General features: G+C 46.2%; 1 protein-coding gene across 2 annotated transcripts in view; it reads left to right on the top strand.

The window, feature by feature from the left end:
* Nucleotides 1-11,641: 11,641 nt before the first annotated feature.
* PIGK (phosphatidylinositol glycan anchor biosynthesis class K) overlaps nt 11,642-13,660 on the top strand; it is a 75,077-nt gene continuing 73,058 nt past the window's right edge. Inside the window, exons 1-2 of one of the 2 annotated variants that reach the window (XM_069788990.1) lie at nt 11,642-11,803; nt 13,513-13,566. In XM_069788990.1, coding sequence (XP_069645091.1) covers nt 11,642-11,803; nt 13,513-13,566 — 216 coding nt within the window. The remainder of the gene's footprint in view (nt 11,804-13,512; nt 13,567-13,660) is intronic. The other variant, XM_069788991.1, reaches the window with a different exon arrangement.

Here is a 13,660-nt window from a genome sequence, read left to right as displayed (position 1 = left end):
AGAAAATTACTTGGAAGACAAAAGGATATACTTAGATTGCAGGCTGTAGAGTAGTCTAAGAATACACACGAAAGCTTTAGTGGTTTGGGAGCTAAAATTAGTCCATTAGCAATATGGCCCTTTACTTTAGTTAATTTAACCAGCAGAGCTGAGACTACTTCAGCTCAATCATTACAGGGAGGACTTTCCTGAGTCATTCAAATACTTGGTGTGTTTGTGACACATGACAGATTTATCATAGAGATGTCAGAAGTAGTAGGGGAATAAAAATGATTCTAAGACACAATGTGTTATATCCACTTCTTGAAATCAAGACTGAAAACTATGGTTTTAAACTGAGCTTTATTTAGAGCAATTTAATTAAGATTCTTACCTTGTTCCTAATTAAGAGGCCCGTGAATTTTCTATCTGAGAATGAACCCTTTCAAAATATTAATGGAAAAATCCAATGGAGAAGGTAATTTTAAAGAGATAACTTTTTTTTTTTACTGCTGTATTTTTCACATACTTTGTAATTTTAATGAATAAGAATGTTTTGACAAGTTTTCAGCATTGTTTTCTATTGAGAAAAATACTGATGCACTGAGACCAAATGTGATGTGCATTCATATTTCATGACTGCCATTATACCTAACGAACTATGTAAACAGGCTGCCACTGTTTTTTCATATTTTGTTTTCTCGTATTTTACTTACTTTACCAACAGGATAAGCTGTTGGAATGGTTTGTAACCTCATGTCTTCTGAAGATGAAATACTGGATTATTATACAATTCAACGTTATGGAAACTCCATTCCTGGTGATATTTGCGTCATTAATGACAGAACTGATACAAGTTAGATTATTAATTCATTAAGAACAAATGTCAACTGAATTTCATTGTAGGTTTCAAGGTTTTTGCCTGTGTTCTATTCTGACCTCAAAAAGCACTGTAAAAAATTATGTCTATAATCTCACTTTGTAAATAACAGTAAAAAATATTGTCTAGTTTGATTCTGATGTACAGGTAAGCAACTTGATTCTATGGATGAACAGAAGTGTAGGTTCTAATGTATTTAGCCAGTGTTCAAAATGAATCTATTGATAAACACAGTTCAGTACAATTGTTTCAGCTCGATAATATTAGAAGCAAGACTTTTTTTCAAGTTATTTTCCTTTGGAAGTTCTGTATCTATTACTCTCATCATATTCTTTTTGCATATCTTTTATCAGTATTACTTTGCTATTGTAAATCTTTTCAAAGTACAAAAATTCTGTAGTCAAGCCAGTCTTCCACTAACAGAAATGGAAAAAACCCTAAATGAATAAGATCAATCATTAACTTGATTACTGTTGTTTCATTCATGTTCCATATTTGAAGATAGCCATTTTATCAGCTCAGATACCAAACTGTAGTAGACTTGTTTGGTCAGTAAAAATTTTTTAATCTATTGTATTGACAGTCAAAATGAAGAAAGTAATAAATCTGATTTTTTTCAGTGAGCTAATACAGTTGAGCTATTATTGATGATTCCCTAAGAATCAGTCTTGTTGACTTACTTCATTGCAAGAGTTCCTTTTCATTTTTCTTTTGGAAGCATCATAAATACACCCGAAGATATGTTTCTTTATCTTCTACAGTATAAAATTATCAGTCAGCACATGCAAGTCTGATAAAAGCAGGAAAAGAAACACAGAACAAGGATCAAGAGTATAGAAGAAGGAAGAGATACACTATGATACATATAGGTAATATAATCAAGGTTCATACCAACAAAATTAAAGATATTTAATTGGTATTTTTGGTATAGAAAAAAAAAAGGTTGTGGTCAAAAAGTGTCAGGTAGACTCTAGCAGGCACAAATGCCTGTCTTCAGAGCTTATGGGGTTACACTTGGGATTGCTGCTCCTCCTCAGAGGAAGGCTAGGTTTGTTTTCTCCATGCTGGACAGGAGCGAGCTGACAGATGGCTCTTAGAGGGCAATTTCTAGAGGGTATAGATTACAGGATTAGGGCCTGAGCAACCTGCTGGAGGAGGAAAGAATCTGGAAGGGCACCAAGATGTGCACCAATGGGAGTACCAGCTGCAGTTACAGCAGCTTTTTAAAGAGCTGTTTTAATTACAAATCATTTTGGGATACACATTTGGTGTCCTTTCTAATAACTCAGCATGAGGTACAAGAAACATTGTGGCAAAGGTCAAGCTAAAGAGACTCAGAGCATGAAAAATACTGTGATTAGCATGAAAACAAAGCAGAACAAAGAAACAGAAGCAGACAGCATAGAGCTTAATTTCTAGACAAAAAAATCCTCTACAGGCACAGAAGCAAACACCAAGTCTGTATTGAGAGCTGCCTAAGGGAATAAAGATGAAAAAAACAAAGGCAAAGATTTTGGTACTGTCTTACTGGGGAGAAAAAAAGGAAGTGATACCACCTCCAGGAATAATGCCTGAAGCACTGGCACACTCATGCGTGTCCGATGAATACTAAAGCCTATGAAAGACTGAGACTGTAAAGAAATAAAAGCCAGAAGTAGAAGAAATAGATCCATTACAAAATACACTCCAGCAGGCTAAGGGAATCCAGAAAGCAAACCAGAGACAGACCTAAAAAAGTGAACTATGAACTCTATTACGCAGCATAGAAATCAGAGGGAATTATGACCATTCTTTTGGAATATTCCAATGAGCTTGTGAAACTGAGTTTGCCCTAACTCAGTGCTGTCTCTGCCCTGGGATGGAAAGACAGCAATATGACCTGAACACCTACAATCAAAGAGTAGCATCTGCAGTGTGACTGTAGTTGATCCAAGCATTGCTCACACACTGCAGCAGACAGCATGTGACACAAGACTGATGAGTTTGCAGCTACGCTTTTACATCAAGAGCCAGCTAAACCTTCCTGTAGATTGCAGAACCATCTACATATAACCCCTGAGAAATAGCAGCAATATTGACTGGACAAATGTGCTTAAACTATTCTGATGTCGTGGTTTCAGCCCAGCCGGTAACAAAGGACCACGCGGCTGCTCGCTCACTCCTCCCGCCCCCCCCTCCGGTGGGATAGGGGGGAAGACGGAGGAGAGGAAAAAAAACAAACCTGGAACCTCGAGGGTTGAGATAAAGGCAGTTTACTGGAACAACACAAAGAAATTGCAACAACAACAACGGTACTAATGAAAAAGTATACAAAAAGAGTGATGCACAGTGCAACTGCTCACCACCCGGGACCCGACGCTCTGCCACTTCCCCCACCGAAAAGAAGAGCCCACCCCCCGGCCCGCTCCCCCTTTATATACTGAGCATGATGTCACATGGTATGGAATAGCTCCTTGGCCAGTTCAGGTCAGCTGCCCCGGCTATGCCCCCCACCTCCCAGGTTCCTGTAAAAAAAAAATTAACTCTATCCCAGCTGAACCCAGGACATTATCCACCCCTTATTCTATACCATCTACATCATGCCCAGATCTTACATTTTCCAATCGACCACTACCACTTCCTTGTCTTATATATATAAGTATATGGACTTGCGTCCGTCCCCGTCGCCCCCCCGCACACACACACACACGCAAATGGTATTCCTTTAGCGTATGGGCTATCCCTCTAATGTGTCCATTGATTTTATTTAGTCCATGACTTTGGGGCTCCATCTGTTGTAACAGTTCTTCAGGATAAGAGAGATGGTGTGAGATGTTGGGTTGTTGTATGCTGCCTCTGGAACTTGTGGCTAGTACATTTGGTGCAACTCACGCCCTTGTTCTGCAGGTCGAGGATGTTGATCTTGAGGAAATTGCTGGGTGTCAGTTCAAGTTCTGTCGCTGTTGTACTTGGCTTAGTTTCAAAGTCCATCCCGCAGTCATTTGGGTAATTCTTACAGTAATACCCTTGATATGGCATATAGACACTATAGATACAATGACATGCATTGGCAGGGTATTTAGCAGTTAGGTATCATACAGCCCAATTCACTGGCTATTCTCTCCCAAAATCAAATCTCCCTGAGGTACACATCGAACTTCCCCATCCTTCTGCATCACCCACCAGGTGTACCCAGGTCCCTGAGCAAAAACAACCCCTTGAATGGCTTTGCCTCTGTTTGAGGGAGGACTAACCCAGACTGTCTTTCCTAACATACTCCTCATGCGCACTACAGGGACTTTATCGCCTTCTACAGTATGTGGAAGTCTTGGTTGGGCGGGGCCAGCCCGATTGGCGGATCCTCTAGTATTAACTAACCAGGTGGCTTTTGTTAAATGTGTATCCCAATGTTTGAAAGTCCCACCCCCCATCGCTCTCAATGTAGTTTTCAGCAGTCCGTTGTATCGTTCGATTTTTCCGGAGGCCGGTGCGTGATAAGGGATGTGATATACCCACTCAATGCCGTGTTCTTTGGCCCAGGTGTCTACGAGGTTGTTTCGGAAGTGAGTCCCGTTGTCCGACTCGATTCTTTCTGGGGTGCCGTGTTGCCATAAAATTTTCTCTTCAAGGCCCAGGATAGTGTTCTGGGCAGTGGCATGGGACACAGGGTATGTTTCCAGCCATCCAGTGGTTGCTTCCACCATTGTAAGCACATGGCACTTGCCTTGGCGTGTTCGTGGGAGTGTGATATAGTCAATCTGCCAGGCCTCCCACTGTTTATATTTCAGCCATCGCCCCCCATGAGACAGGGGTTTTTGCCGCTTGGCTTGCTTAATTGCGGCACATGTTTCACATTCGTGGATGACCTGTGCGATAGTGTCCATGGTCAAGTCCACCCCTCGATCTCGAGCCCATCTATATGTTGCATCTCTCCCCTGATGGCCTGAGGTATCGTGGGCCCACCGAGCCATAAATAGCTCACCCCTACGTTGCCAGTCCAGGTCCACCTGAGACACTTCAATCTTGGCGGCCTGATCTGCCTGCTGATTGTTTTGATGTTCTTCAGTGGCCCGACTCTTGGGTACATGAGCATCTATGTGACGTACTTTTACCACTAGCTTCTCTATCCGAACAGCGATATCTTGCCACAGTGCGGCAGCCCAAATGGGTTTACCTCTGCGTTGCCAGTTGCCCTTCTTCCATTGCTGTAGCCACCCCCATAGGGCATTTGCCACCATCCATGAGTCAGTATAGAGATAGAGCACTGGCCACTTTTCTCTTTCAGCAATATCTAATGCTAGCTGGATGGCTTTCACCTCTGCAAACTGACTCGATTCACCTTCTCCTTCAGCAGTTTCTGCAACTAGTCGTGTAGGACTCCATACAGCAGCCTTCCACCTCCGATGTTTTCCCACGATGCGACAGGACCCATCAGTGAACAGGGCATATTGCCTCTCATTTTCTGGCAGTTTATTATACAGCGGGGCCTCTTCAGCCCGTGTCACCTCCTCCTCTGGCAACATTCCAAAGTCTTTGTCTTCTGGCCAGTCCGTGATCAATTCTAAAATTCCTGGGCGACTGGGGTTTCCTATGCGAGCCCGTTGTGTGATCAGTGCAATCCACTTACTCCACGTGGCATCAGTCGCGTGATGTGTAGAGGAAACTTTCCCTTTGAACATCCAGCCCAGCACTGGCAGTCGGGGTGCTAAGAAGAGCTGTGTTTCAGTACCAACCACTTCTGAAGCGGCTCGAACTCCTTCATATGCTGCCAATATCTCTTTTTCAGTTGGAGTACAGCGAGCCTCGGATCCTCGATATCCCCGACTCCAAAACCCCAGGGGTCGGCCTCGGGTCTCTCCAGGTGCTTTCTGCCAAAGGCTCCAGGTAGGGCCATTCTCCCCAGCTGCAGTGTAGAGCACATTTTTAACATCTGGTCCTGTCCGGACTGGCCCAAGAGCTACTGCATGAACAATCTCCCGCTTAATTTGTTCAAAGGCTTGTCGTTGCTCAGGCCCCCATTTAAAATCATTCTTCTTCCGGGTAACTTGGTAGAGAGGACTTACAATTTGACTGTAATTTGGAATATGCATTCTCCAAAAGCCCACAACACCTAAGAAAGCCTGTGTTTCCTTTTTATTAGTCGGTGAGGACATAGCTGCTAGTTTGTTGATCACGTCCGCAGGGATCTGACGACGCCCGTCTTGCCATTTTACTCCTAAGAACTGGATCTCCTGCGCAGGTCCCTTGACCTTACTTTCTTTTATGGCAAAGCCAGCCTTCAAAAGGATTTGGATTATTTTCTTCCTTTTCTCAAAAACTTCTTCTGCCGTGCTGCCCCATATGATGATGTCATCAATATATTGCAGGTGCTCTGGAGCTTCACCTTTTTCTAGTGCAGTCTGGATCAGTCCATGGCAAATAGTGGGGCTGTGTTTCCACCCCTGGGGCAGTCGATTCCAGGTGTACTGGACACCCCTCCAAGTGAAAGCAAACTGTGGCCTGCACTCCGCTGCCAAAGGAATGGAGAAAAATGCATTAGCAATGTCAATTGTGGCATACCACTTAGCTGTCTTTGATTCCAGTTCATATTGAAGCTCTAACATATCTGGCACAGCAGCGCTCAGCGGTGGCGTGACTTCATTCAGCCCACGATAATCTACTGTTAGTCTCCAATCCCCATTAGATTTCCGCACGGGCCATATGGGACTATTAAAGGGTGAGTGAGTCTTGCTGATCACTCCTTGGCTCTCCAATTGGCAAATCAGCTTATGGATGGGGATCAGGGAGTCTCGGTTGGTGCGATATTGCCGCCGGTGCACCGTCGTGGTAGCAATTGGCACCTGTTGTTCTTCAACCTTCAGCAACCCCACAACTGAAGGGTCTTGGGAGAGACCAGGCAGGGTAGACAGCTGTTCAATCTCCTCTGTCTCCAATGCAGCTATACCAAAGGCCCAACGGTACCCTTTTGGGTCCTTGAAATACCCCCTTCTGAGATAATCTATACCAAGGATGCACGGGGCCTCTGGGCCAGTTGCAATGGGGTGTTTATGCCACTCATTCCCAGTTAGACTCATTTCGGCTTCCAATACGGTTAGCTCTTGGGATCCCCCTGTCACACCAGAGATACAGATGGGTTCTGCCCCTTTATAACTTGATGGCATTAGGGTACATTGTTCACCAGTGTCTACTAGAGCCTTATATTCCTGTGGGTCTGACGTGCCAGGCCATCGAATCCACACTGTCCAGTAGACTCGGTTGTCCCTCTCCTCCACCTGGCTGGAGGCAGGGCCCCTCTAATCCTGGTTAGAATATCTGTTACCCACTTTTTGCACATGTGAATCAGAAGTCCCTTCAAGAGGATCAGAAATGAGATCGGCCCATCTACTGCGCCCGGGGGACTGCTCACGGGAAACTGGAGCAGCAGTTTTCCAAGAAGAATCTTCTTTTCTGGTTGCTTTTTCTCGCAACTCCCGTACCCGTGAATCCAAGACTGAGGTAGGTTTTCCATCCCACTTCCTCATGTCCTCTCCATGGTCACGCAGGTAAAACCACAGGTTAGCCCATCGTGTGTACTTTCTCTCTCCTCTCTCTTGGGCAGAGGAACGCTTACTCCCAATAACTGCAATGCGGGCCTGTACAGGTGAGGAGGAGGACATATCTACTTTGAATTGCTGGAACTCTCGGGACAATTCCTCTACAGCTGAGACACAGGCCCGTAGGGAGGAAGAGAGACTTCCTTCATATTGCCGGAGTTGGACAGCCAATTCATCCACCGTTTGTCCATAGCCTTCTTTCCAGGACATTACTGCCAATGAGTTGGCATAGGTTGGTGGTGCACTTCGTAGAAACTTCCGCCACATCGGTTGTGTGCATTGGACTTCATCTGGATCTGTGGGTGACTGCGCATTTTCTGGATCATTATAAATCACCTCCAGCACGGCTAATTCCCTCAGGTACTGGATACCTCTCTCCATGGTGGTCCACTTGCCTTGGTGACATGTAACTTCATCCCTGAAAGGGTATCTTTCCTTTACACCTAACAGAAGTCACCTCCAGAGGCTGAGGACTTGTGTTTTTCTCCCAATCGCCTTGTCGATACCCCCTTCTCTAGACAGAGATCCCAACTGCTTGGCTTCCTTACCCTCTAATTCCACACTACTAGCCCCATTATCCCAGCATCGGAGCAGCCAGGTAACAATGTGCTCACCTGGGTGGCGGCTAAAATCTTTTCGCATGTCACGCAACTCACTCAGGGATAGAGATCGGGTAATTATTTCAGGTTCTGCCTCTTCCTCCTGTTCTCACGATGACCCTGGTTCATCTTCATCTCTCACTGAGCGAACTGATTTCTTTGTGTGTTTCTTTTTCTGTACAGGGGCAACTGATACTGGCACAGGTTGGTTCTCTGGTTTAGTGGCAGTATCTGTCACCGGGGTAGGGTTAGCCACGGTGCATGTTGTCGGGGTTGGGGTAGCCACGGTGCATGTTGTCTTGTTTTCCATCTTTTCCCCCTTTTCCCCCTGGGGGTGCTGCATAGTATCAAGCAGGGTTTGGTAGATACCGGCCAGGGCCCAGCACAGTGTAGTGAGTTGTGTGTCTCTGGGATAGCCACAGCATTTTCCTTTCAAAAATTCTATCACTTCATGAGGGTTCTGCAGTTGTTCGGGAGTGAACTTCCAAGTCACTGGAGGTGAGAAGTTCTCTAGATACCTGCCCACATCCTCCCACATGCCGTGCCACCCATAAATATCCAGCTTTGGGACAGATCTCTGGGTGGTACTCTTAAAGAGCCTCTTTGTAGCCCTAGACAAGACCTGAAACATAGTCAGGAGGCATAGCACTAACAGCACACAGGCTTGCGCATCCCAAGGATATTCAAAATTCTCGAAAACTGTTGTAATTAGTTGGAAAGAGAAAAAGGAGGGGAACGGATGGGGGGAAGTATCCCCCCCTAACTTCCCCATGGGTTGGGTGTAATTACCAATAAAATCCGACAGAAGGTGCCCAAAGTGTGGGAATGATATCACTGCCTCATACAGATACCAGCTTAACCTCATGACCAGTGATGTAATCATTTCACAAGTCGACATTGCGCAGTACAGCAAAATGATAATCCCAATCACTCTCCCAGAGATGAGATACGCAACTACAGGCAATACATAAAGCATGTAAGAACTTACAAAACGCCACCATGTAAACAACTGAATCAACATTGTGACTAACATCTATTTATCTAGTATAAGAAATGCGTATGACAAATTTGTTTCAACACGCTCTGGCCAGATCTGTCGTTATCTCAACCCTTCGTGCCCCACGTTGGGCGCCAAAAAGGACTGTCGTGGTTTCAGCCCAGCCGGTAACAAAGGACCACGCGGCCGCTCGCTCACTCCTCCCGCCCCCCCCTCCGGTGGGATAGGGGGGAAGACGGAGGAGAGGAAAAAAAACAAACCTGGAACCTCGAGGGTTGAGATAAAGGCAGTTTACTGGAACAACACAAAGAAATTGCAACAACAACAACGGTACTAATGAAAAAGTATACAAAAAGAGTGATGCACAGTGCAACTGCTCACCACCCGGGACCCGACGCTCTGCCACTTCCCCCACCGAAAAGAAGAGCACACCCCCTGGCCCGCTCCCCCTTTATATACTGAGCATGATGTCACATGGTATGGAATAGCTCCTTGGCCAGTTCAGGTCAGCTGCCCCGGCTATGCCCCCCACCTCCCAGGTTCCTGTAAAAAAAAAATTAACTCTATCCCAGCTGAACCCAGGACATCTGACTATTGGTGAAGCCTAGTATTTTAAATGTCTCATCCCCTACAAGTGATCTTTCATGTAAGGAAAATTTGCTACAGTTCTTAATTGCTCAGCACAAGTAGCAGATGTCTGCTTCTACAGTCCATAGGTCATAACCTATGTTTACATCATTCCAATGCTACATAACAGAAATTTGGGGATTTTTTTTCCATTTCCTTTTTTCTTATGTAGCAAATCATACACAGTGACCTTAAAAGAATGTTATTAAAACTACAAAGTCAAGTATTCTGGAGAATGACAAAATTAAGGTCACCTGTGATACAAATCTCAGAAGATTCAGGAGTTTTTAAGTGAATAGGATGTTTTTAATTTTTTTTCATAGAAAAGATGTTCATTATTTCTCATGTTAGGAATGTTTCTTGGTAAGCTGAAGTTACCTTTCGGTAATATTTGACCTAACTTTTCATTTGGTAGGAACGTCAGCATGAGGTACATCATTATGCCTGGTTCAAAGATGCATCATCAGGATACAGCTGATGACATTTCTATGGGAAAGCTGTTGACCAAAACACATGATACCAAAGGATGAATATTTGTAATAAATGCAAAGAGCAAAGAACTAAGCTTAACAGAAAAAAGTTCAAAGGTTGAGACCTTCTGTCACATGTTATCTGACGAACTCCACATGGGAACTGAAAAGTAATGAGGAGCTGTCCAAGACAAAGTGCATGAAATCAACTCACCAGTTTATAAAACTGCACGAGTACATGCTCTGAAAGCTGCCTACCCTTTAGAATTACTGACACATCTTGAACACATCAGCGACCTAAGTGGAAGCATTTGACATGGCAAGGAAAAAGCTTAAGCTTGGCCCTAGTCTTAAATTCATTTAGTTTTCTGGAGCAAGAAGAAAAACAGCACAGCTTACAAGCAGGCACCAAGGGACACACACGCCCATAGCACTTTTCAGTAGGTTCATAAAAGGCTCACACAGGAGACGTGTTCAGGCACAATAGGAGCTGGTGACTATAGTCTTCAAAAGGGAGTAAGTTCCTTATCTTTAGGCACAGAAAGAAAAGGCGACCTAATTACAGGTGATTATTTTTATCGAGGAAACCAGTTATGCTTGCAAACAGCAAACCAGCATCAATACATGGAAATATGCTCCTGTCTGAGACAGTCATCACTGATGACAAGTACACAGAGCAGGAAATAGCTTCCACGGTTCAGGGCAGATTCTGAATCTTCACTAATCGAAGCCATCAGGCAGCTGGACAAAGGTGGTGACAGGATGAGTTAGTGGAAATAAAAGAATCATACCAAGCAGTTCAATAGATTGAAATAAAAATCTGACGATTCATCGACTGAGGGATGTATGCGCCACAAGTGAGGCTATAGCAAGGCATCTTGACAACAGATCTACTTTCAGATCGCCCTCTCCTCCCCACCAAGGGTGGCCCCTCTCCCCAGCTCCCCCCTTTGCTCTCCATGACAGCTCTGTCCTGCAGCCACCAAGGCCTGAGGCCACCCTCAGCCCACAGCTCGGCACGGCCCCCACCCTGCCCTCCCGGCAAATTCAACAAAGCCCAGCGATTCAAGCGTGTTTTTGGCAGGCGGCTGAGAGAAACGGCTGTTGTTACACCCCCCAGGAGCCTCCCAAGCTGAAAGCGAGATGCGAGGCCAGTGTTTTCTCCTGCCAGCCGGGTCTGTTTGAGGGATGGACGAGGTCAGGGTAGGGCTGCCTTACACCTCTCGACAGAGCCACGACAAACACGTATGCTCAAGGCCATGGCTAGATCTGCTACCGTTGCTGCCTCAGCTCTGTAAAAATCGAATTTAAAGCAAGTTCTCCAGCGTCTGGCAAGGCCGAGGGAACTCCGATACGTGACTAGGCGCCTGGCGTGGCTCCGAGCAGGGGCACTACCCCTCCAAGCGCCGAGAGGCCCCTGCGAGCCACTGCGCCGGCAGCGAACGAAAGGTGACGGGCACGACGGAACACCGGCAGGCGACGGCCCCGCTCCCCGCCCTGAGGCGGCGGCGCGGAGCATGCGCAGAGGCCAATTCCCCCCTTCCGGCAGTGCGGCGGCCGGAGCCTGGCGGAGGAGGCGGGGTAAGATGGCGGACGCGCTGCCCGCCGCCCGCTGGGTCCGCGCCGCCGCAGCCCTGCTCCTAGGGTGCTGCGGCGCAGCGCTCGCCGGCGGCATCCAGGTACGGAGAGTGGCGGGAACGGCCGGCGGGGAGAGCGGGCGGGCGGCGCTGGGCCGCGCCAGCGTTCCCCCCCATCTCCTCCCCTCCGCCCGCGCCCGCCGCCCTGGGCCGTCCGCCCCGCCGCCGCTCTGGCGGTCGCGCCGCTGGAGCTGCCCCGTGGCGCTCTGGGAGGGGTTGTGTTGGCTTCGGCGGGCGCCGTCCGTGAGCGGCTCTCCCGAGCGCAGGAGCGCACGGCGCGCCGCGCCGCGCCGTCTTCCCCGGGCGGGCGGACCCTTCCCCGGCCCCGCCTCGCTCCGCTCGGCCCCGTGGGCGTAACGCGTGGGGCGGCTGGCGGCTGCCCGCCCGGCCTCGGGCGTTTGGCGGTCTGTGAGCTGTAAAGCAGTACGTCGCGGAGACGGCGGGGCTCGTCAGGCGCACGTAACTGGTTTAAACTGTTTTAAGTTAAAAAAACCCAAAGGCCAAACAAACCCGCGTTTTAATACGTTTGTAGGTTTCTGAACCTCGGTTGCTCTTTGGCTACGCAGTGTAACTTTCAGGAGTCGGTGTTTTATGTTCCTTTTCCGGACGTTTGCTGGCCAAGTTATGTGTGAGGAGAGTTTCTTCGGTTAAAAACCGGGGTGGGGTGCTGGGCGGTTTCGCTGCCCGGGCTCACCTGGGCCTGATTGCCACCTGCCCTTCTCACAGGTGCAAGGCATTTACACACGGGAGGAGCGAGTATTTTTTTTTCAAGGAGGACCGATTTCATATCTCAGTAATTACGGTTTTGGCACAGTGCCCACACTACATCTGGAGTGTTGTTTGCATTTGAATTCTGCTTTATTAACAAATTGTTACACTTGGAATCAGTTACAAATAGGACAAAAAATAGCCAATAGGAATACTTTAGAGTCTTCGGATTTCTAATTAAACTGCAAATTGTGTGCTACTTGAAGTACAGTATGCTATACATATATTTTAACAAACGCTTTTTATGTTACTGTGTGTTTTGTGTGAGGCCACAGGCATCAGCCCAGTACCCATCAGAGAGTTAACAGAGTCTGATTAAGAATCAGCGAGTGTGGATTCTTGTCGTGTGACAGACTCATTCCCTTACCTCTGGGAAGTCTTATCCCCCTTCTGTGTCCTGATTTATGCTATCTTTTAAAGAAGAAGGGCCCTCTCCTCCCTCTCCACAAAGCACAGTGGGAACTATGGATAACACAGATTATAGAGAAGGTTGTTGTTGTCATAGCTCCTGATTTTGGAAGATAAATGTAACCACCTTGGATTTAAAATGGGTTAAAATTGCAGATTCACTTAACCTGCTTTTGAAAAGATGAGAGGAGCAATGAAAACAGAAATTAATCCAAGCCCCTTTTCTCTTTAAGGAAGGAACTGTAGGTCAATAAATCATTTTATTTTGTTCTTGGAGTGTCCTTTGGAATAGAGATATGTGGGCTTTTTGTTTTAACTAAGCTGCAAGTGACTAATAGTTCTTTCTCCTTTGTTATTTAGCAAGTTTCAAGGAAAGATTTGGAGCAATTAACTTGCACAAAATGTGCAAGACAGAATAAGAAAAACTACCTCTCTTGAAGATTTCGTAAGGTTTATTCAGTGTTAAGGTGTGATGAACAGATGCGTTAAACACTGTTTTGTGGAAACAACAAAACTACAAGTGGTCATGTCTTTCTTATTGCTGAAAAACATCTAATATCTTCTCCATCTTTCAGGATCAAGCAGAACAGTTCTTTAGAAGTGGACATACAAATAACTGGGCAGTTTTGGTAAGTGTCATCCAGGTTGTTTTCTTCCAATAAAGTTGACAGTTTTTCATTAGGAGCTGTAATTGCAGCAGTCACTCAAGAATTCTGTTCATTT

The sequence above is a fragment of the Haliaeetus albicilla genome, chromosome 8, assembly GCF_947461875.1.
Source record: "Haliaeetus albicilla chromosome 8, bHalAlb1.1, whole genome shotgun sequence".
Taxonomy (NCBI): Eukaryota; Metazoa; Chordata; class Aves; order Accipitriformes; family Accipitridae; genus Haliaeetus; species Haliaeetus albicilla.
Note: the sequence above shows the minus strand (reverse complement) of the source record. Positions and strands in the feature narration are given on the sequence as shown.